We start from the raw sequence: 20,540 nt of genomic DNA, 5'->3' as shown, positions 1-20,540 counted from the left end.
CAATTAGGAAAAGAGGAAGTCAAATTGTCTCTATTTGCAGATAACATCATTGTATATTAAGAAGACCCTATCATCTCAGCCCAAAATCTCCTTAAACTGATAAGCAACTTCAGCAAAGTCTCAGGATACAAAATCAATGTGCAGAAATCACAAGTATTTCTATACACCAATAACAGACTAACAGAGAGCCAAATCATGAGCGAACTCCCATTCACAATTGCTACAAAGAGAATAAAATACCTAGGAATACAACTAACAAAGGATGTAAAGGACCTCTTCAAGGAGAACTACAAACCACTGCTCAAGGAAATAAGAGAGGACATAAACACATAGAGAAACATTCCATGCTCATGGTTAGGAAGAATCAAGATCATGAAAATGGCTGCACTGCCCAAAGTAATTTATAGATTCAACGCTATCCCCATCAAGCTACCAATGACTTTCTTCATAGAACTGGAAAAAACCACCTTAAACTTCATATGGAACCAAAAGAGAGCCCACATAGCCAAGACAATCCTAAGCAAAAAGAACAAAGCTGGAGACATCATGCTACCTGATTTCAAACTATACTACAAAGCTATAGTAATCAAAACAGCATGGTACTGGTATCAAAACAGAGATATAGATCAATGGAACAGAACAGAGGCCTTGGAGGCAATGCCACACATCTACAACCATCTGATCTTTGACAAACCTGACAAAAACAAGCAACAGGGAAAGATTCCCTGTTTAATAAACGGTGTTGGGAAAACTGGCTAGCAGTGTGCAGAAAGCAGAAACTGGACCCCTTCCTGACACCTTACACTAAAATTAACTCCAGATGGATTAAAGACTTAAACATAAGACCTAACACCATAAAAACCCTAGAAGAAACCCTAGGCAAAACCATTCAGGACATAGGCATAGGCAAGGACTTCATGACTAAAATACCAAAAGCTTTGGCAACAAAAGCCAAAATAGACAAATGGGACCTAATTAAACTCCAGAGCTTCTGTACGGCAAAAGAAACAATCATTAGAGTGAACCCATAAACAACAGAATGGGAAAAAATTTTTGCAATCTACCCATCTGACAAAGGGCTAATATCCAGAATCTACAAAGAACTAAAACAGATTTACAAGAAAAAAACAAACAAACCCATCCAAAAGTGGGAGAAGGATATGAACAGACACCTTTCAAAAGAAGATATATATGAAGCCAACAAACATATGAAAAAATGCTCATCATCACTGATTATTAGAGAAATGCAAATCAAAACTATATTGAGATACCACCTCACACCAATTAGAATGGCGATCATTAAAAAATCTGGAGACAACAGATGCTGGAGAGGATGTGGAGAAATAGGAAGACTTTTACTCTGTTGGCAGGAGTGTAAACTAATTCAACCATTGTGGAAGACGGTGTGGCGCTTCCTCAAGGACCTAGAAATAGAAATTCCATTTGACCCAGAAATCCCATTACTGGGTATATATCCAAAGGATTATAAATCATTCTATTATAAAGACACATGCACATGTATGTTCATAGTGGCACTGTTTACAATAGCAAAGACCTGGAACTAACCCAAATGCCCATAGACGATAGACTGGACAAGGAAAATGTGGCACATATACACCATGGAATACTATGCAGCCATAAAAAACGATGAGTTCATGTCCATTGTAGGGACATGGATGAATCTGGAAACCATCATTCTCAGCAAACTGACACAAGAACAGAAAACCAAACACTGCATATTCTCACTCATAGGCAGGTGTTGAACAATGAGAACACATGGACACAGGGAGGGGAGCATCACATACTGGGGTCTGTTGGAGGGGGGCCAAGGGAGGGACAGTAGGGGGATGGGGAGGTCAGGAAGGGATAACATGGGGAGAAATGCCAGATGTAGGTGATGGGGGGATGGAGGCAGCAAACAACCTTACCATGTGTGTACCTATGCAACAATCCTGCATGATCTGCACATGTACCCCAGAACCTAAAGTACAGTAAGAAAAAAAAAAACAAAGTGTGCTAGAGCCAAAGTTTGCCTGACTGACAAATTAGCCAAGGCCTTTCTCCTACGGCACATGAATGAAGATATTCATGGAAGTATTTCTGATCCCAAAGGCAGCTGGAATTTGTCCTCTGCAGAAACCAGGGAACCCATATGTTTTCTCTCAGGATCTCAGGATTTAAGCACATATCATCATACCTTTTTTTTTTTCCATCATACCTTTTCAATGGTTTCAGCTGAGCTATCATTGGCTCTTTCTGCTCCTTCTATTTTACTGTGGTCACCTGCAGAAACACTTTCATCATCTCCCACAGTTTTCTTCTGGCCTTCCAGATTTTCAACATTAATTTCTTTATCCACATCTTCTAGTTTTGCTTCTATAGTTTCAGGAAATTCATGATGCTGTGACAAAAATTGACCATCAAAGAAGAGTAAGATCGTCTTTTTAAAAAAACTAGAGATTTGATACGGTTGTCGTAATTTATGTCATCTAACAAAAACATGAAACATTAATTCAAATATTGAAGCCAAAGAAATAAAATACTGCATAGCCCATGCTGAATACCAAGTCACTACACTAACAAGGATTTTATGCATGCCACCCTATTTCAATGACTAGAATTCCAAAATTCTTAATAGCACCTATGGCAAGGTTACAATGGAAAAAAGTTGAATATGCTTTCTTGATTGTCTGAGAGTGCTTTTAACCTTGAAAAAAATTTAAAAAGCTTTTTCTACCGTAGCATTATAACATAATCATATCTATATATTATGTTCACTTTCCAAAATATAGGGATTTAGAATCACTTCAGAAGTATAATTCACTGATAGTAATGAAGAAGATAAGTATAATTATTTACATTCCAGGAAAAAAGATAAAAGAACATAGTAAATGGTTTGCTCATGGTTATTAAAAGCAGAAGGAAAACCAAACAGAGACAGAACTTGGTCTATCTGGCTACTGGCCAGCTAATCCAAATTATAAATAAGCCTGTCTATGGATTTGATAGATTGATAGTAAATCATGGAATGCTTATTAAGTATAAGCAGAAAATACTAGTTTTAGCCTTTATTCTACACTGAGATTTCTTTTTCGTTCTTGTTGCCCCGGCTGGAATGCAGTGGCGTGATCTCAGCTCACTGCAGCCTCCGCACCTCCTGGGTTCAAATAATTCTCCTGTCTCAGCCTTCAGAGTAGCTAGGACTATAGGTATGCACCACCATTCCCAGCTACTTTTAGTAGAGACAAGGTTTCACCATGTTGGCCAAGACGTTCTCCTGACCTTGTGATCCGCCCGCCTCAGCCTCCCAAAGTGCTGGGATTAAGGCGTGAACCACTGCACCCGGCCTTTTTTTTTTTTTTAACTTTCTTATTTTGGGTGAAATAGTCTGATTGTCATTAAGATATCAGATTTCTCATTAGATTCCCCCACCCGATAAGTTTCATTTACACACTTCACTAAAGTTATAACTTTATTTATAGTTTATTTCAATTAAGTTTATTATAATAGCTTCTAACATATGTGAAGCAGTAATCAGTGCCATTTACTCCCTCAAATACCATTTGTACAAAGTTCACCTCGGCAATATTTGGCTCAGGCCATATCCCCTTCAACGCTGTAATTAGCTTTTGGTGGTCAGCTTTCTAGTGGCTGTTTGGCTAAGGATAAAGCCTGTTATTCAACGGAATCTTTAGTAGGTGGTTGGAAAACAATGCCTCTAAAAATTAACTCACCTTTCTTCTGTAAAAATACAAAATGCGAGAGTCCAGGCTAGGAAGAGGACATGTTTATACAGTATGCCTTAGTAATAAATATTAGTGTCATCCTCAGGCCAATGGCAAAGGTGTGGCCTAATAGCATTCCCACTGAGGACAGGAAGCCCTAAGTAAATAAAGCTTTGAGATTTTAAAAAGAGTTTCAGAAGTTACTCAGGAAGAACTACATTTAGGTTAATCCAAGATCATGAGGCAATGTGTGCAGGAGAAGAATGTGGGAGAAGGGAACACGGTAACAGAGCAGACAGCTATTTCAAATGATGATTGATTACACTGGGTAGGGTTAACCATCAGGTAGTTACCATTTACTATTAAGCTTTCTTTTTTTCTGCATGATTCCCACCACTACCCCCCTCCCCTTAATTTTTTTTGAGACAAGGTGTCACTCTGTCACCTAGGCTGGAGTGCAGTGGCGCAATCTTGGCTCACGACAACCTCCACCTTCCGGGTTCAAGCGATTCTCCTGCCTCAGCCTCCCAAGTAGTTGGGATTACAGATGCCTGCCACCAAGCCGAGCTAATTTTTGTTACTTTTAGTACAGATGGGGTTTCTCCTTTCGGCCAGGCTTGTCTCAAACTCCTGACTTCAGGTGATCCGCCTGCCTCGGACTCCCAAAGTACTGGAATTACAGGTGTGAGCCACCATGCCCAGCCCGATTTCCCCCTTTGAGTGACTTATATTGTATATCGTGCCTAGCCAAATATACATTATTGGGTAGCTAAAATTATCAGAAAGAACTTCACTTTGAAAAGGGAATGGGAAGAAAGAGTACTAGATTTAAGACTTACGGACTGATAGTTGTATTCATAAATATATGTAAATGAAAGGTTAACTAAAAAGAATAGTGCTCCTGAGACAAAGAGTTTCAGACTATGCCCCTCTTTTCACAGAGGGATCACTGAACTGTGTTCCCAGCATAACCCTCAATTACTTGGAAAGCTTAGCTAACCTAGCACCTGGGTCAACTCCAACTGGGCTTGTTAACAGAGGTATTCATGTAACCACAGGATAATATCATGCTATTAAAAAAAGACACTTGGGAGTTTTACCTTATTTTAGAAATAAGTAAAACACTCACACTACGATTTTACTCATTAACTTTAAGAAATCTATAACAATGAAGAACTGTTGGAACTATATCATTTTCTAAATTTGAGAAAGCTATTAGAAAATGAAATTTTCACTAGAAATCACATCACAACACTCACACTAAGCACATTTAAAATTATTCTATACACATGTGGACAACTACTTTAAATCACAGAAAGCACTTACCTTTAAATTGAAACAATTTGGGAGAAACTGGCAGAATACTGTCATTTTATAAAAAGAAAGGGTAAAGTCTGAGTACATTTTTGGCACTAGAACCATATAAGAAGATGTAAACAGGTAGTCTGAAATGGTCAGTATGTGTCTGTTACTGTTAGGATCACGGTAAAGAAGTGAATGGGCAGGACCTCTCACAAAAGGACCCTTTGTTTCATTGGTCAGGCATGGGACAGTCAGGTGCAGATTTTGGTCTGGCTCAAGGCAACGCTTTTCATATTTCTTAAGGAAAAGATCAAGAGAGCAAAGGTTCCTACTGAGGTTTCCATTTACTTAAGGACACAATTACATTGCATGCTTTAAGAAGGACAGATTGCTGGGGTGGGGGTTGGGTGGTGGGGCAGGGGGTGGGAAATGACTGAAGGGGGTTAAAGTGGAGCTTCTGGGGGAGCTGGTACTGTTCTTCTTTGATTTGGATGCTGATCAGTTTGTGATGGGTGTGTTCACTTTGTGAAAAATACATTGAGCTACACATGTATGAGATAGGCACTTTTGTCTGTGGGTATTATAGCTTTTTTAAAGTAATAAAACAAACCGAAAGTATAAAGTATAAAATTTTGTGCTATAATTCTGAATTTCTGACATGCCTCAATTGACATGGGGTAGAAAATGTTTTCCAAATAGGTTAATATAGCATAAAACTTTAAGTTATATCAGTTGGAAAAATCAAAATTTCAAGCTTTTTTTTTTTTTTTAGGACAGGAAATGTTAACATGTAAGTTCACGTTTTAACTACAATGGAAATCATGGAAACAGCAGTAGGGGGTGGGAAGGGCATTAAATACAAAGATCTAGGTGCTGCTTTCCAAGCCTTAATCTAATCATACATGGCCTGAGCATGGCGCCCAGTGAATGTATTTTATAGTCTACCTGTAAAATGGAAAAATAACATTAGCAATACCTATCTCAGAGGGTTTGTGTAAAGATTAAAAAGATTATTTACAGAAAAAAATCACATATGAACAAATACTATATATTTGTATATAAGTATAAATGATTTTGTAAAGGCCCTTCCATAAAAAGTAAGATAGAATTCCTAGTGTGCATTGAGGACTGTTGAAAAACAGAAAGTTTGGACTATTTTCCCATAATGTCCCAGATCTTATCACTAGAAAATAGTTCATTCAAAACATCCACTTATTTGTTATTGTGAGCCAGAAGCCCAGCATCTAGGCCAGTGAGGGAAGAAGGAGCCATGGGAACTGTGGAGAAGGGGGCCCAGCCTCAGCTCAGCTTCAGGTCAGCGTTCCCACAGTACAATGCTCCCAGACTCAGGCTTTCCAAAAGTCTGAGAAACGTTATTATTATTATTTTTTGAGACAGGGTCTGGCTCTGTCACCCAAGCTGGAGTGCAGTGGCACAATCACAGCTCACTACAGCCTTGACCTTCAGGGCTCAAGTGACTCTCCCACCTCAGCCTCTTGAGTAGCTTTGACTACAGGACACGTGCCACTATGCCTAACTAATCTTTTAATTTTTTGTAGAGACAGGTTTTTATCATGTTGCCCAGGCTGTTCTTGAATGCTTGGCCTCAAGCAATCCTCTGGCCTCAGCCTCCCAAAGTTCTGGGATTACAGGTGTGAGCCACCATGCCTGGCTTAGTAATATTTTATAAATGTATAATCTCCTGACATTTCAATGCTGGCAACCAATATGATTTTTTTTTAAAAATCACTGCACCAAACAAAATAAGTCTGCAGGCCAGACTGCACCCATAGACTGCCAGCATTGATCTCCAAATTCTTGGCCGATAATGATACTATTTTATAATCTCTTAAACTCTTCCTTCTTTCTAAGCACCACTCCCTTATGTCATTTCTGATCCTGTATTTTCACCACTGAATACATTCCAGTTTGTATTCAGAGTATAGAATATCTTGCCGGTAGGTAATTTTATTCTCATTTTCAGATTTATTCTTTACTATTTTCCCTCTTTTTCCTTAGAAAATTTATTTTCTTGCTGTCCATAAACAAATGCATGATCCGTAACTATACCTTATGTGCTAATTATTTTCATTTATTTTGATAACAAGGTTAGGACACAGAGGGAAATGTTGTTCAGTGACAGAACACATACCTGAATTTTAGGCTAACCACGAGTGTGATCAGCTTTTCAATACATTTTAAATATTTAGGGGCATTTACTGACTAACGTATGGTGTGTAACAGTTTCATTCCACCTTATACTTAAGCATTATCATTATTGCAATCTACTTTATTCCCACAGATCTATTTCTATAAGCCAATTCATATTTTGCTATTATGTTACATTTAAATAAAAGTCAGGTTCACAGGACTAAACTCATGCACATCGGTCAGTGACCTGAAGATTCATGAGTATAGCTTTGCACCTACCTTGGTGTGATCACAGAGTATAATTAGAGTGATACAGGTTACTGTTTGCTGAATGTGTATCACATGTTTCATGTGTTAATTTAATTATCAAAAGTCCCTTCCTTTATCAAATGAGGGAAATAAGACTCAGAAAGGTCAAATAACCACCACCACTTTTCTGTGATTCACACAGCTAATCAGTGAAGGGCTGGGATTTTAACTCAGTTCTACTGGACTTTGGAGCCCATGTTTGTTTCCAAACCTGCCCATATAATTTGAAGATAATAATGGCTGTTCTCACAGATGTTTTTTTTTTTCTCTGCCTCACTGATGTTTAAAGCACTGCAGATTTTTCTTTTGGTTCATAAGCTCACATCAATAGGATCCTATTCTTATGTATATACTAATCACAAACAAAAATTTGTCATCTTTTCCACAGAGTACCAAATTCTCTGGAATATATATCTCCCTTAAATTGAGAAATATGCTTCAAAATTAAATATTTTTAAAAATATCTATATCTGATATTTAATTTTCAGTTTACTTCTGATTTTATTCCTCTGCAAAGCAGATTTCCTGCAGCTCATTCTTTCCTGCCAATGTGGGTTCTGCCCCTGGCCCTCTACTAGGCTGCCCCCTAGAGGCTCTTTCTGCAGCTACTACCATTCCTTTCTCCCTGAAACCCCTTCTTTGGCTTGGGTGGTATCTCTCTTTCCTAGTGAGTGTACTCCCACACCTCCTTCTCAGACTTTACTTTCTCAATCTCTCCCTTACCTACTGATGTTTCTCTGAATTCTGTCTTCAGTTCTCCTCCATTCACACTAGGAACACTTGCTTTCAGTCAAATCTAGTTTTAACTACATCTATAAGCTGGCAATACTCAGCAATCTCCCCTGAGCTCCAGATCCATACATGTATCTGCCTCCTGAACATCTCCCAAAGACAATCTAAAATCAACAGTACAAAACCGTCTCCCAAACCTGCTTCTACTCCCCTATTCTTAATCTTGCTGAATAGCATTCTTTCTACTCAGTTCTGCAGGCTAGAAACAAGAAAAGCTTGGCCTTTTCTTCTTCCATGGTCACAGTTTCTTTTTGCTATGTGTGTGTATAACAAGTTTCTCTATAGTGAAATAACAGAAGACATCTCAGTTGCACTCACCTTGAGTGTTGCTGTTCAGCAGCAGCAGCAGCAGTTTCTGTGGTAGGTACTCCTTTGCCGCTTACCTTAAAGTCTTTTTCAGCCAGAGTCCTCATTAGGAAATGTAATTCAATGGATTCTACATACACTACTCACACTTCCCTCAATAATGATCAGTGACAAACTACTATAAAAGCCTAACAACCAGCAGATGGGAACAATACAGAAGGAACCAGTTATTTTAATCTACGTAACCAAGTGTTAATACATGAGGGACAAAGTGGTCTCATTCTAAAGCTTTTTTTCCCTCCTAAAATATATAAAATTTACAAACATGTAAATCACTTCTGTCGATGAAAGCCTGGCTAGACCTGGGTCTTTTGTCCCCCACCCCACCTGTAACCAGCAATACACTCCTCTCCATAAACTTTTTGAGGGTACTAGACCTGCCACATGTGATTAAATAAATGTTTGCCCAACAGTGGGCACAGAAAGTTAGTGTGTGCTTAGTAGTTTAGGATAACTTCTTACTTTAGTATAACTGCTAGTTAGTTTGAAAGTGGGCTCACTTTGGTGACAAGACTCAAGATTTTTTATTGAGGAAAAGGAATTGCAGAAAATCTGGGTCTGGCACTGCTCTAGTTGGTAATGAACACCTGCTGTTCCTAAAGAATCACTTAGGTCATTCGTTCTCATTCTATAATTTTCCAGATGAAGAAATTGAGGCCTGCAAAGCTAAGAAACTAGCCCAAGTTCACACAGCTCAAAAGTACAAGGCCAGAAGAAGGGCCTTGGTCTCAAAGTGACTAGGCAGGCCAGTGTTCTCCACTAGAAAACGATGCTTGCATGAAACTACCGCTTCTAAAGAGCACACAAAGTTTTTGGCCAGGGAAATGTGAAGAAACACTGAGATAAGCATATTTTAGAACATTGTTTTGGTATTAGTGACTGATTAATTCTTCAGTAGAAGATGAATACCCATAGCTATTACATTAATAACTTGAGTTTAAGAGTTTCTCATTTCCCTGGAGGTTTCTTTCTTCATGAACTCTGTGTCTGTCATCCATCTTATTTAATCATTTTAAGTCTACTTTTAAAATAATCATATTTGGCACATATATTTTTATCATAGTATTAATTCTTTTCTACTAACCCTTAATGAACGTATGAAGGTGGTCGAATTTGGTAAAGCACTGCGATGCCAAATCAGTACATTTGGTTAGGGGAAGCTGCCAGAGATCCTTGCAGCTAAGGTAAAATTAATAATTGCTCCTAGGAAATCCTTCACTTCATATGATTCTAGTCTTTTTCTTTATATTCTTTCTCACTCAGAGAATCAAACGTGCAAAGAATTCAACTACACAAAATTCACAGAAAGTTTATCATCAAAATCCTTCTTAATAAAACTAAGTATAAGAAGTCTCTCATGTCCATGATATCAAAGGGATTATGAAAGGAAATCAGTAGAAAAAAGAGCCACAAATAAACAACAAACAAATTAGCTGCATTATGTACATGGAAAATTTTAAGGGACAATTGAAATTACTCAAGTGGAAATCTAGCCTCTCTAAAATTCAATATCTAATACTAGACAGTTTATCTTTTCACAAAGAATTTCTGACTATATACATTTAATTTTTTATTTTACTTGAAACATTCTGACAAGCAACAGACAAACTGAAATTACAGAACAGTCAATGAATACATTGAGGACATGTAACACATACCAGAAATGAAGGCTCTGATAAAGTACAGTTAAAGCTTGGAAATGATAGGAGTTTAGAAATTAAAAATTACAGAAGACAAGAGACATTAAAGCTGTCATAACTTTTCAAGAGTAAAGAAAACAAATGTATAGAAAACTAAATTAATTTTAAAGCGTAATTTTTCTTCCCTAAAAAGTTTCTTACACGAATAACAATAATGATAGAGTAAATCTGTCAAAATGAAAACAATTAAAGACTCATAAGGGACTGCAGTTATCACATCATCTCATCCATTTTACAGATGAGGAAACTGAGGCCCAATGAGTAGCTCTGCCTGGACCAAAAATACTTCAAGTTTGACATATTTCCAGATTATACATTTAAATTAATCACCATTAGATATATTACCATCTGCCCAGATAGTAACTAAAAGAGATCACATTATTGGGATCTAAGCTCTGAACACAGCTGTCACTTTGTATATTTTTGCAACAAGAACACATAAAAGGTAAAAGACAACACTACTTCTTTAAAATATGAGTGCCTCAACTGAGTTTTACAATACTATCCATTATTACAAAATTAGTCTATCCAGTAGGTAAACTGTAATCACAAACTTAAAAAAAAGTGCTAACATATTTATAAGAAATTACAAGTTTTTATAGCCCTTAAGGATCTGCGCCATTTAAAAATGGAATGATTTGCGTACACAAACAAAATACTCTTACAGTATATTACTATTCCTAAAGCTTCCTTTAATAAATATATAATGTTAATACTCTGATATGACCTTTTAACATTATCTATTTATAGTTTTATAATTTAGGGGGGAATACACCAAAATACTAGTTTGAGAGGCCAAAATGTACCAGTGCCTTCTATTGTCTTTGAATCCTTAACACAACCACATCAGTTGCTTTTTTTACTACACATCAAATTATGACATAAAATCAATTTAGTAACATGTAGTGAGTGCCTGTTATATGCAAGGCATTTAAACTGTTTGGCTGGCCATAATCAGGTCAAATTTAAGGTCTGTCATTTCAATTCCAAATAATGTGGTAATACATTATTCCAGAACTTTTTGGAGCCTGGTGGTCCGTTTTCTAAAAGTTGTTTTGACTGCACTGGCATTTTGGACCTTGGCTCTTTCCCCTTTCCCTGTGTGTTAGTGATTGACTTTTTTTGATATGTTTTATGTTTGCCATATTTCACAGATCCTTTTATTTTGCTCACTTTTTTGTACCCTTCTCCTTCAACCTGCCTTTCATTCTCTTCTTCACCTGTCTCCTGGTAGTTCCCTTCCTCTTCCTCCTCCTCTTCTCTGTTCCTCCTGTTTTCTTGTTCCCCCTCCTTTTCCCTTTCTTCCCCTTCCTCTTCTCCTTCCTCTTCCTCTCCTTCTCCCTCTCCTTCCCCCTCTCCTTCCTCCCCTTCTTCCTCCTCCTCTCCTTCTTCCTCCCCCTCTCCTTCTTCCCCCTCCTCCTCTTCCCCTTCTCCTTCTTTCCCTCCTTCTCTTTCCTCCTCCTCCCCCTCTACTTCCCCTACTCCTTCCTCCCCTTCCCCCTCTGCTTTCCCTTCCTCTTCCTCCCCTTCCTCCTCACCTTCCCCTTCTCCTTCCTCCACTTCCTCCTCACCTTCCCCTTCTCCTTCCTCCTCTTCCTCCTCCCCTTCTCCTTCCTCCCCTTCCTCCTCACTTTCCCCTTCTTCTTCCTCCCCCCCTTTCCCTTCTTCCTCCCCTTCCTCCTCACCTTCCCCTTCTCCTTCCTCCCCTTCATCCTCCCCTTCCCCTTCCTCCTTTTCCTCACCTTCCCCTTCTCCTTCCTTCCCTTCATCCTCCCCTTCCCCTTCTCCTTCCTCTTCTCCCTCCCCTTCTCCTTCCTCCTCTTCCCCCTCCCCTTCCTCCTCTTCCCCTTCTTCCTCTTCCCCCTCTCCTTCCCCCTCCTCTACTTTCCCTCCCTCCTCTTTTTCCTCCCTTCCCCCCTCTATTTCCTCCTCTTCCCCCTCTCCTTGGTCTCCTTCTTCCTTTCCTTTCTCCTCCTTCCCCCCTCTTTCCTCCTTTCCCCTTTCTCCTTCCTCCTCCTCTCCTTCTTCCTTTTCACCTTCTCCCTCCACTTCTTCCTCTTCTCCTTCCTCTTTCCCTTCTGCCTCCTCCTCCTCTTTCTCTTCTTCCTCTTCTCTGTCTCCCTCCTCTTCTTCTCCTTCTTCATGCTCCTCCTCCCCTCCCTCCTCCTCTTCTCCCTCTTCCATCTCTTGGTTTCTTTCCTCCTGATGGCCTTGCTCCCTTTCCTTTTGCTCCTGCTCCTCCTCCCCATCCCTCTTTTCCCATTCCTCCTTCTCTGCTAGGTCCTTCTCTCCCTCTCCTGGCTTCTCTATTTCTCTCCTGCCCTTGTCTTTCTCCCCCTTCTCCGCCCTCTCCTCACCTTGCCAGTGTTCTGTTCCTGAACTTTCCTCCTCACAGGTTCCATCCCCTCTACCTTCAGGCCCATCCTCTGCCTCTCCCCCTGACTTTGTCTTGCCTTCACTCACCTCTGCTTTGTCCGTAAGGTCATCTGATAGGATCTCTGTTTCCTCTTTTCTTCCGCCACGCACCTTGACATTTTCCTCATTTGCTTCTACCTCTTGCTCCTCTATTCCATTTCCTTTTGAATCCTCTCCTCCTTCCTTCTCCTCTGGGATCTCTGACAAGTGATCACACTTAAAATCATACTTTGCCATGGATTTGGATATTATGGGTTTAGTCTCTTTTTCGTTTCCTTGGTCAATCAATTTCCCGCTATACCATATGTTTTGGTCAGTTTCCACTTCATCATCATTTTTCTCTCCACTACTAAATTCTACTGCCTCAGGCTGCTGGAATCTATCAGCTATACCCTGCTGACTCTCACTTGCACCTTCCATGTAACTGTCTGGCTTTTCTACTGATTCTCTTTCACTGTCACAGATCACATCTTGCTTGCTACTTTCCCTTTTCTTAACGAAATCCTTATTTTCTTCACTCTCAGTATGCATACCTCTATCTGGTAAGTTGCCAAAGAAAGTACTGACATTTTTTGTGCTCTTTTCCCTTTTTCTTAAATCCTTCATATCTGCTATTTCTGCCGGTTTAGTTTCCTTCTCAGAGACTATTTCTTCTGCTTCTAAATCCTTCTGACTGTGTCCTCCATCAGTTTCCTTTTCTATTTCCTTAGCATCAAACTGATCAACACCACTTTTATTTTCATGTCTAAATACCTCTTTTTGCAAACCCTCTCCATCAGTGTCAATCTGAGGTCCCACCTGGCCTGAGTCGTTACCTGCTTCCTCATCTGAAAATGCTTCTATAATCATAGGTGGTTGCATCATGAAAATACCTTGTGACACATGTTGTTTACATGCTTTCCCTTCTTTCATTTCTGACATCTCTTCACATTCATCACTATTATCGTTTTCAGTAAGAGCCGTACACTGCGTCAGATTCCCAATTGTTTGCTGTTTCTGTAAATTTTTTGAAGTAATCATCATATGTTATACTACTATTAGTTGACAAAGACAACTTATCTATCTTAAATACTGCCAAGATTTTACATTTTTATAAGTTTAACTAGGAGAATAAAAATAGCAAGTTTTACCAGGTATTTTGCTGAAGTTTTATTTTCCTTAAGGATCATTTGTGCCACTCACTAGTCTATGATACATCTAATTTTGATTTAGTAACACGTATCTGTGTTTAATTTTCAACTCTTACTACCTGTCTTAATTTTGCCATTATTCACAATACCATCAATATTTATTCTCTGCCTCTTTTCTCATTCTGAATCAATCCTTACATAAAACCCACTTCCAGATTGATTTTACAAGATGCTATTTAAAAATGTACACTTATTGGCCTGGCACAGTGGCTCACGCCTGTAATTCCAACACTTTAAGAGGCCAAGCAAGTCGATCACCTGATGTCGGGAGTTCAAGATTATCTTGGCCAACATGGTGAAAACCTGTCTATACTAAAAATACAAAAATTAGCCGGGTGTGGTGGCGAATGCCTGTAATCCCAACTACTTGGGAGGCTGAGGCAGAAGAATTGCTTGAACCCAGGAGGCAGAGGTTGCAGTGAGCCGAGATTGTGTCACTGCACTCCAGCCTGGGCAACAAGAGCAAAACTCCAACTCAAAGAAAAAAATGTACACTTTTCTTGTACACAGTGTAGCTTAGTATATTTTTCCCACCTTCCCGATCATTTTCAATTTTTTTTTCTTGAACAGACTTTCATTCTGTTACCTAGTTGGGAGCACAGTGGCATGATCTCAGTTCACTGCAGCCTCTGCCTCCCAGGTTCCAGCAATTCTCTCACCTCAGCCTCCTGAGTAGCTGGGACTATGGGTGCGTGTCATCACACCCAACTAATTTTCATAGAGTAGAGATGAGGTTTTACCATGATGACCAGGCTGGTCTTAAACTCCTGATTTCAAGTGATCTGCCCATCTTGGCCAACCAAAGTGCTAGGATTACAAGAGTGAGCCAGCGCACCTGGCCTAATTTTCAAATTTTGATTTGTCTTCTGAGTCCACAAAATTCACAAAATAAAAAAAAATGTAAAATTTGAAAAAAATGAATACTCCACTCCTAAAACTAAAAAAACTGCACATGAAATGTTTTTATCTATAAACTAAATAATAATGAATATATTTTTCTTTTCTAAACAAAATTTTCATATGAGTTTTCAAATGTTTTACCTTCCTTGTATCCATTATATTAATTATAATAATTTATATACATGAAAGAACACTAACAGGAAAGAATATTAAGTGCAAAATGTAAGATTTGTATAAAAACTATGAAATCAAACACTGATATTTGAATAAAATGCATTAACAATATAAAATTATTTCCTGCTGGACAAAATAAGGCAAAACCAAATTGTTGATCTAAATTCTACAAACAAGCTAATAGATGCAACTATCTGATGATTTTGGGTCTCTGGATAGTAAAACCTCACTAATTCAAATTTTATAAATTGTGATAAGTTGGGCCTAGGAAGAGGTTTCTATTGTGCCAAAGAAATTATTAAAACAGGACAGGTTAAAAATTAACAAGCTAATACATAGAAACAGTATAATAAATCTCTCCTCATTTATTAAAGTAGGCCTGGAAGGGCCTAAACTTAAAAGGACTATAGAAAGTATAAAACATGCCTGTAATCCCAGCACTTTGGGAGGCCGAGGTGGGCGGATCACGAGGTCAGGAGTTCGAGACCAGCCTGGCCAACATAGTGAAACCCTGTCTCTGCTAAAATAAAATTTGCTGGGTGTGGTAGCAGGCAGCTGTTATCCCAGCTACTCCGGAGGCTGAGGCAGGAGAATCACTTGAACACTTGAACACTTGAACACAGGAGGCAGAGGTTGCAGTGAGCCGAGATCATACCATTGTACTCCAGCCAGGGCGACAGTGCAAGACTCCGTCTCAAAAAAAAAAAAAAAAAAAAAAAAAAAAAGGGAAGTATAAAATATGTATCAGGTTAAAAGGAATTGCTTTCCGTTTCTGTTGTTCTAGGTCTTGCTCTTAAAAAATCCTGATTCTTTTAAGAGCCCTAAGAGAGCCAGGCCCAGTTGCCGGAACTGATTTCTAAAGGCACATACCTTTCTTTCCTTAGCACAATAAAGCAGCCCAGAAGAGGGAGAGCCTGGAGTCTAAGAGAAGTGGAATGAAAGGCACAAGAGAGATGTCTGCTTGGAAGTATAGTCAGTCAAAAATCAGTCAATATTTATTGAGCTTCTACAACTGTGTTCGAACAGCTCTCCCATATCCAAAGCAATGCTGTTATTCACCATGCCTTTTAGTATTATAGATAGAACGAATGAGGACTAGCTCTAAATTTTTACAATTTAGCATGATTCTCTTGCATTTCAGAGACTTCAATTTTAAGAGTTTTAAACTTGAAAACATGTCAAAGACACTAGAAACAGAAATTAAATATTTTCTATAGTCTTCTTCCCTCAATTACATTTCTCCAATTTATTTTCCTAATCCTCAAATCCCTCATTCATTTATCCCACTAGTCCTTAAAGCCAGGTAAAGCAAAAGATTTCAGGGCAGGTCTTAATCTCTCTAGGAGTGTGAAAACCACAGCCTATTCCCTTCTTTTGCTATTTGTTATTCATTAAAGGTCTCTCTTTCCCACCCATGAACAGTCTGATTTCCAAATGTTTAATCTTATTATTATGCTATCAATTCCCTGATAAATTAAAGCCCAACCAAATATTGGAAAAAGTTATCATAGATTTTTACTAAAATCACAAAATTTTAAAGCTAAAAAAGTTATTAAAACCATTCCATAAAGTCAGCATAATAATTCATTCAAAGTCATACTCAACCAAAGTCAGAGAGCCACTCTGTCAATAAATGGTAGTCTCTTCCTATACATAAGAAGTGCAATCATAATCTACGGCTTGACAGAAGGAAAAGTATGGCTATTATAACTTAAGTTAGTGATCCCAAAGAGCAAATTTCAGCAATAAAATGCTTTCTCGTTGTTTCTTTACAGAAAATACATACCATCAGAACAAGCCAAAATGGAGGTTATCTACATTGTATTCCTCTGTCTTTTAAATTCTAAAGTAAGTAAATGCTTACATTTCTTGTGCTTTTTTCCAAAAACCATCCAAAAAAAATAACTTAAACTGCTCTTACCAACAATAATGAAAATAAATCTCCATATTATACCTTTTGTTTTGGAACTGGTGACAATTTTAACGACTTTTCATCGGAATTCTGGCTCATCATGTGTGTCTGAAATAAATAAAAAATATACATTATAAAAATAATACAGTATATATACTATATATTTGTACCTTATGTGTGTGTGTGTGTGTGTGTGTATATATATATATATATATATATATATATATATATATAATGAAGGGAAAACAGTTCAGACAGTAATAGAATCCACTCCCAATTGCCATACTAATAATGTGAGGATCAAAACAAATTTTATTGGCCAGGTGTGGTGGCTCACACCTATAATCCTAGAACTTTGGGAGGCTGAGGCGGGTGGATCATCTGAGGTCGGGAGTTCGAGACCAGCCTGACCAACATGGGGAAACCCTGCCTCTAGTAAAAATAAAAATTTAGCCCGGCGTGCTGGCACATGCCTGTAATTCTAGCTACTCGGGAGGTAAGGCAGGAGAATTGCTTGAACCCGGGAGGCAGAGGCTGCGGTAAGCCAAGATCATGCCATTGCACTCCAGCCTGGAAGATAAGAGCAAAACTCCATCTCAAGAAAGAAAACAAATTTTATTGTATGTGAATTATACCTCAATATAAAATAACAAAATAAAGTAAAAACAACAAAGTAGCTTTCATGCATATAAGAGTATAGGAAGCGTACACACATTCACATACATGATGAACTGAAATTCAAACTCATTTATATAGATAGACAGGAAATCATTACCATGTTTAAGATATCAGTAGTTTCTCCAAGGCTTCCTATAGTTGAAAAATTATCTATCTCTGCTTCTTTGGTCATTTCATCTTGAAAATTATCTGAATGGTAAAAGAAAAAAACGGAATCCAGATTTCAACAGAAAAGTGAAAGACAACCAGACAGAAACAGAAATTATTCTATAATATAAAGTGAAGGTATAATTTTACTAAAAGTCCTTTAACCTCATGTCAGGGAAATTAAAAAGAATTCATTCACAGTAATACAGGTTTTAAAATTTCTTTGTGAAAGTTTAAAAATGTTGACACCAATTCGATTAAAATTGTTTCATTCATATTAACAGGCAAACACTATTCCTTTGGGATAAATAACTACCCAGGTATCGAGCACTGTAACAGTTAGTCCTAAGAAGGGCCCCAACGACCTACATCCTCCTGGTGTTCATACTCTTGTGTAGTTTCCTTGCACATTATACCAGGTTGGTCCGTATGTGCAGCCAGTAAAATAAAGCAGACGTAATTGTGATAGCATTATAGCTTCTGTTTTGGTTATACACATGTGCATACTTGCACTCGCTCTCACTCTCTTCCCACCTAGGCTACACATATGTGTACTCTCTCTCTTTCTCTCTAATCACTTGCTCTGTAGGAGTCCATGTTGTAAGCATCTCAAGGAAGTGAGGCCTCCTGCCAATGGCCACATGAATGAGCTTGGAAGTGTATCTTCCAGCCTCAGTCAAGCCTTCCGATAACTGCAGCTCCATCTGATGGTGTGACTGCAACCCTATGAAAGAACCTGGGTCAGAACCACCCAGCTAAGCTGCTGTTGAAGTCCTGACTCTCAGAAACTGTGTGAAATAATAAATGCTTGTTGTCTTAATCTGCTAAGTCTTTGGGTCATTTTTAAAATGTAGCAACAGATAACTAGTATAACCTAGAACTTTTCACAGAAAATTGCAAGGTTATTACATCATAAAGTAGATAATTAAATGTCATAAGCTCTATTTTGCATTTTTCTCAATTCTCACTATGCCCTCAGTGATCACCAATACATTTGGAAGTAGCTCCTTAATGAAGTCTTCACTAAAATATGACAGTCCACACTGATCCCTCCCCTTTAAATCCACTGAACTGAAAGAGCAAATAATCATTTGGTATTTATTCCATGTGTGGTAATATGCAGAATAGCAACCTAAGTAATTGCAAATTCTTTTTTTTTTAATTGTCTATATTTAAGGTATACAACAGATGTTTTGATATACATATACTATAAGTTCATTAAGAATTAGCAATTATAATTTTGTTACTGTTTGTTGTTAAAAAATTGTAATTGCTATTTCTTTTTTTTTTTTTTTTTTTTTTTTTTTGAGACGGAGTCTCGCTCTTGTTACCCAGGCTGGAGTGCAATGGCGCGATCTCGGCTCACCGCAACCTCCGCCTCCTGGGTTCAGGCAATTCTCCTGCCTCAGCCTCCTGAGTAGCTGGGATTACAGGCACGCGCCACCGTGCCCAGCTAATTTTTTTGTATTAATAGAGACGGGGTTTCACAATGTTGACCAGGATGGTCTCGATCTCTCGACCTCGTGATCCACCCGCCTCGGCCTCCCAAAGTGCTGGGATTACATGCTATTTCTTAATGAAGTTATAGTCTATAAGGGAATATAAAACATATGATATAGGAGAATGAGAAATTACATCTGTACGTTGGGAATCAGGAAAAGTTTCACTAAGGAGGTACAGAGAAGGATGACTAGAACTCTAAGAGGCAGAGATGGAGGTATAAGGAGAAGACAATGAAGCCCATTCCTAATAAAGCAGCAGAACAGTAGTCTCAGCAAATGAGCAGAGGAAAGAAGCTTGTCTTGAAGGCTTACCAAGTGCCAGAAACATAAGCTTTTATATATGTTACAGTGACCCTATGACAACAAGGAAGGTTAAGTATTACATCCTCGTTTTATAAATGAAGAAATTAAGTTTCAGTGACTGTTGGTGTCCAGTGTCAATCTCAGGTCTGTCTGACTCCACAGCCCTTGTTCTTTCCACTAAGTTAGACTGACTAGATCAGTCTGATCAACATTAAGGGTCAGCAAACTTTTTCTCTAAAAGGCCATACGGTAAACATTTTAGGCTTCCCAGGCCATACGGTCTCTGTCCTAACTAACCTATGACATTGTAGCAGAAAGCAGTCACAGACAATACATAAATGAATGGGTATGGCTGGGTTCCAATAAAACTTTATTTATAAAAACAAGTGCCCAGCTAGATTTGGCCCATGAACCATTGTCTGTAGACTACTGATCTAAATAAAGATTGTAAGGAAAAGTCTATTGAGAGATAAACCTAGAAAAACAGTTGGGAATTATATGGGAAAATTAATACTTATTTTCATAAAGATCAGAAATTCACCGAATACACTGGAGCAGATGGAAACTGAATTGCATCTGAGGAAGATCAATGTGGAAAGTGTTATGCAGGATAGATTGGAGAGGGCAGAGAATATAGGTTTGGAAAAAACATAGCAGATTATTTAAGCTGATGACCTTGCCTCAGACTTGACTGAGAAAACAGAAGTCATCATATCTGATCCACTTGATCTCCTCACCAACAAATATACACAACTCCCTCTGTTTGTACCCAAGTTCTCACTTGCCTGTTAAAATGTAGGATGTATTTTTCCTGTTACCAAAGACCGCTCTCTATGTCAGCCCCTCCTGTTTTCCAAGAGCTTTGCAACTTTGGTTATACTTTCTCTCTTCTGTGCTATCTATCTCTCCAGGACTACAGGCTTGCTCATTAGCATACAAGTGTACACCAATATTTCCTACTGAGCCTACATCCC

At 38.4% G+C, this 20,540-nt stretch overlaps 1 protein-coding gene across 5 annotated transcripts in view; it reads right to left on the bottom strand.

The window, feature by feature from the left end:
- Positions 1–20,540, bottom strand: part of RPGR (retinitis pigmentosa GTPase regulator) — a 79,119-nt gene that overhangs the window by 19,648 nt on the left and 38,931 nt on the right. The window contains exons 12-17 of one of the 5 annotated variants that reach the window (XM_064364419.1): positions 17,712–17,803; positions 16,979–17,044; positions 15,895–15,945; positions 13,633–13,756; positions 12,809–12,960; positions 2,219–2,401 (exon numbers count right to left, since the gene is read on the bottom strand). In XM_064364419.1, coding sequence (XP_064220489.1) covers positions 2,219–2,401; positions 12,809–12,960; positions 13,633–13,756; positions 15,895–15,945; positions 16,979–17,044; positions 17,712–17,803 — 668 coding nt within the window. Of the gene's footprint in view, positions 1–2,218; positions 2,402–5,447; positions 13,757–15,894; positions 15,946–16,978; positions 17,045–17,711; positions 17,804–20,540 lie in introns of those variants that run through there. The other 4 variants (XM_012448114.2, XM_021673271.2, XM_064364418.1 and 1 more) reach the window with 4 other exon arrangements.

Source organism: Aotus nancymaae, unplaced genomic scaffold (genome assembly GCF_030222135.1).
Source record: "Aotus nancymaae isolate 86718 unplaced genomic scaffold, 86718_ANA_hifiasm-v0.15.2.pri h1tg000058l, whole genome shotgun sequence".
Classification (NCBI taxonomy): Eukaryota; Metazoa; Chordata; class Mammalia; order Primates; family Aotidae; genus Aotus; species Aotus nancymaae.
Note: the sequence above shows the minus strand (reverse complement) of the source record. Positions and strands in the feature narration are given on the sequence as shown.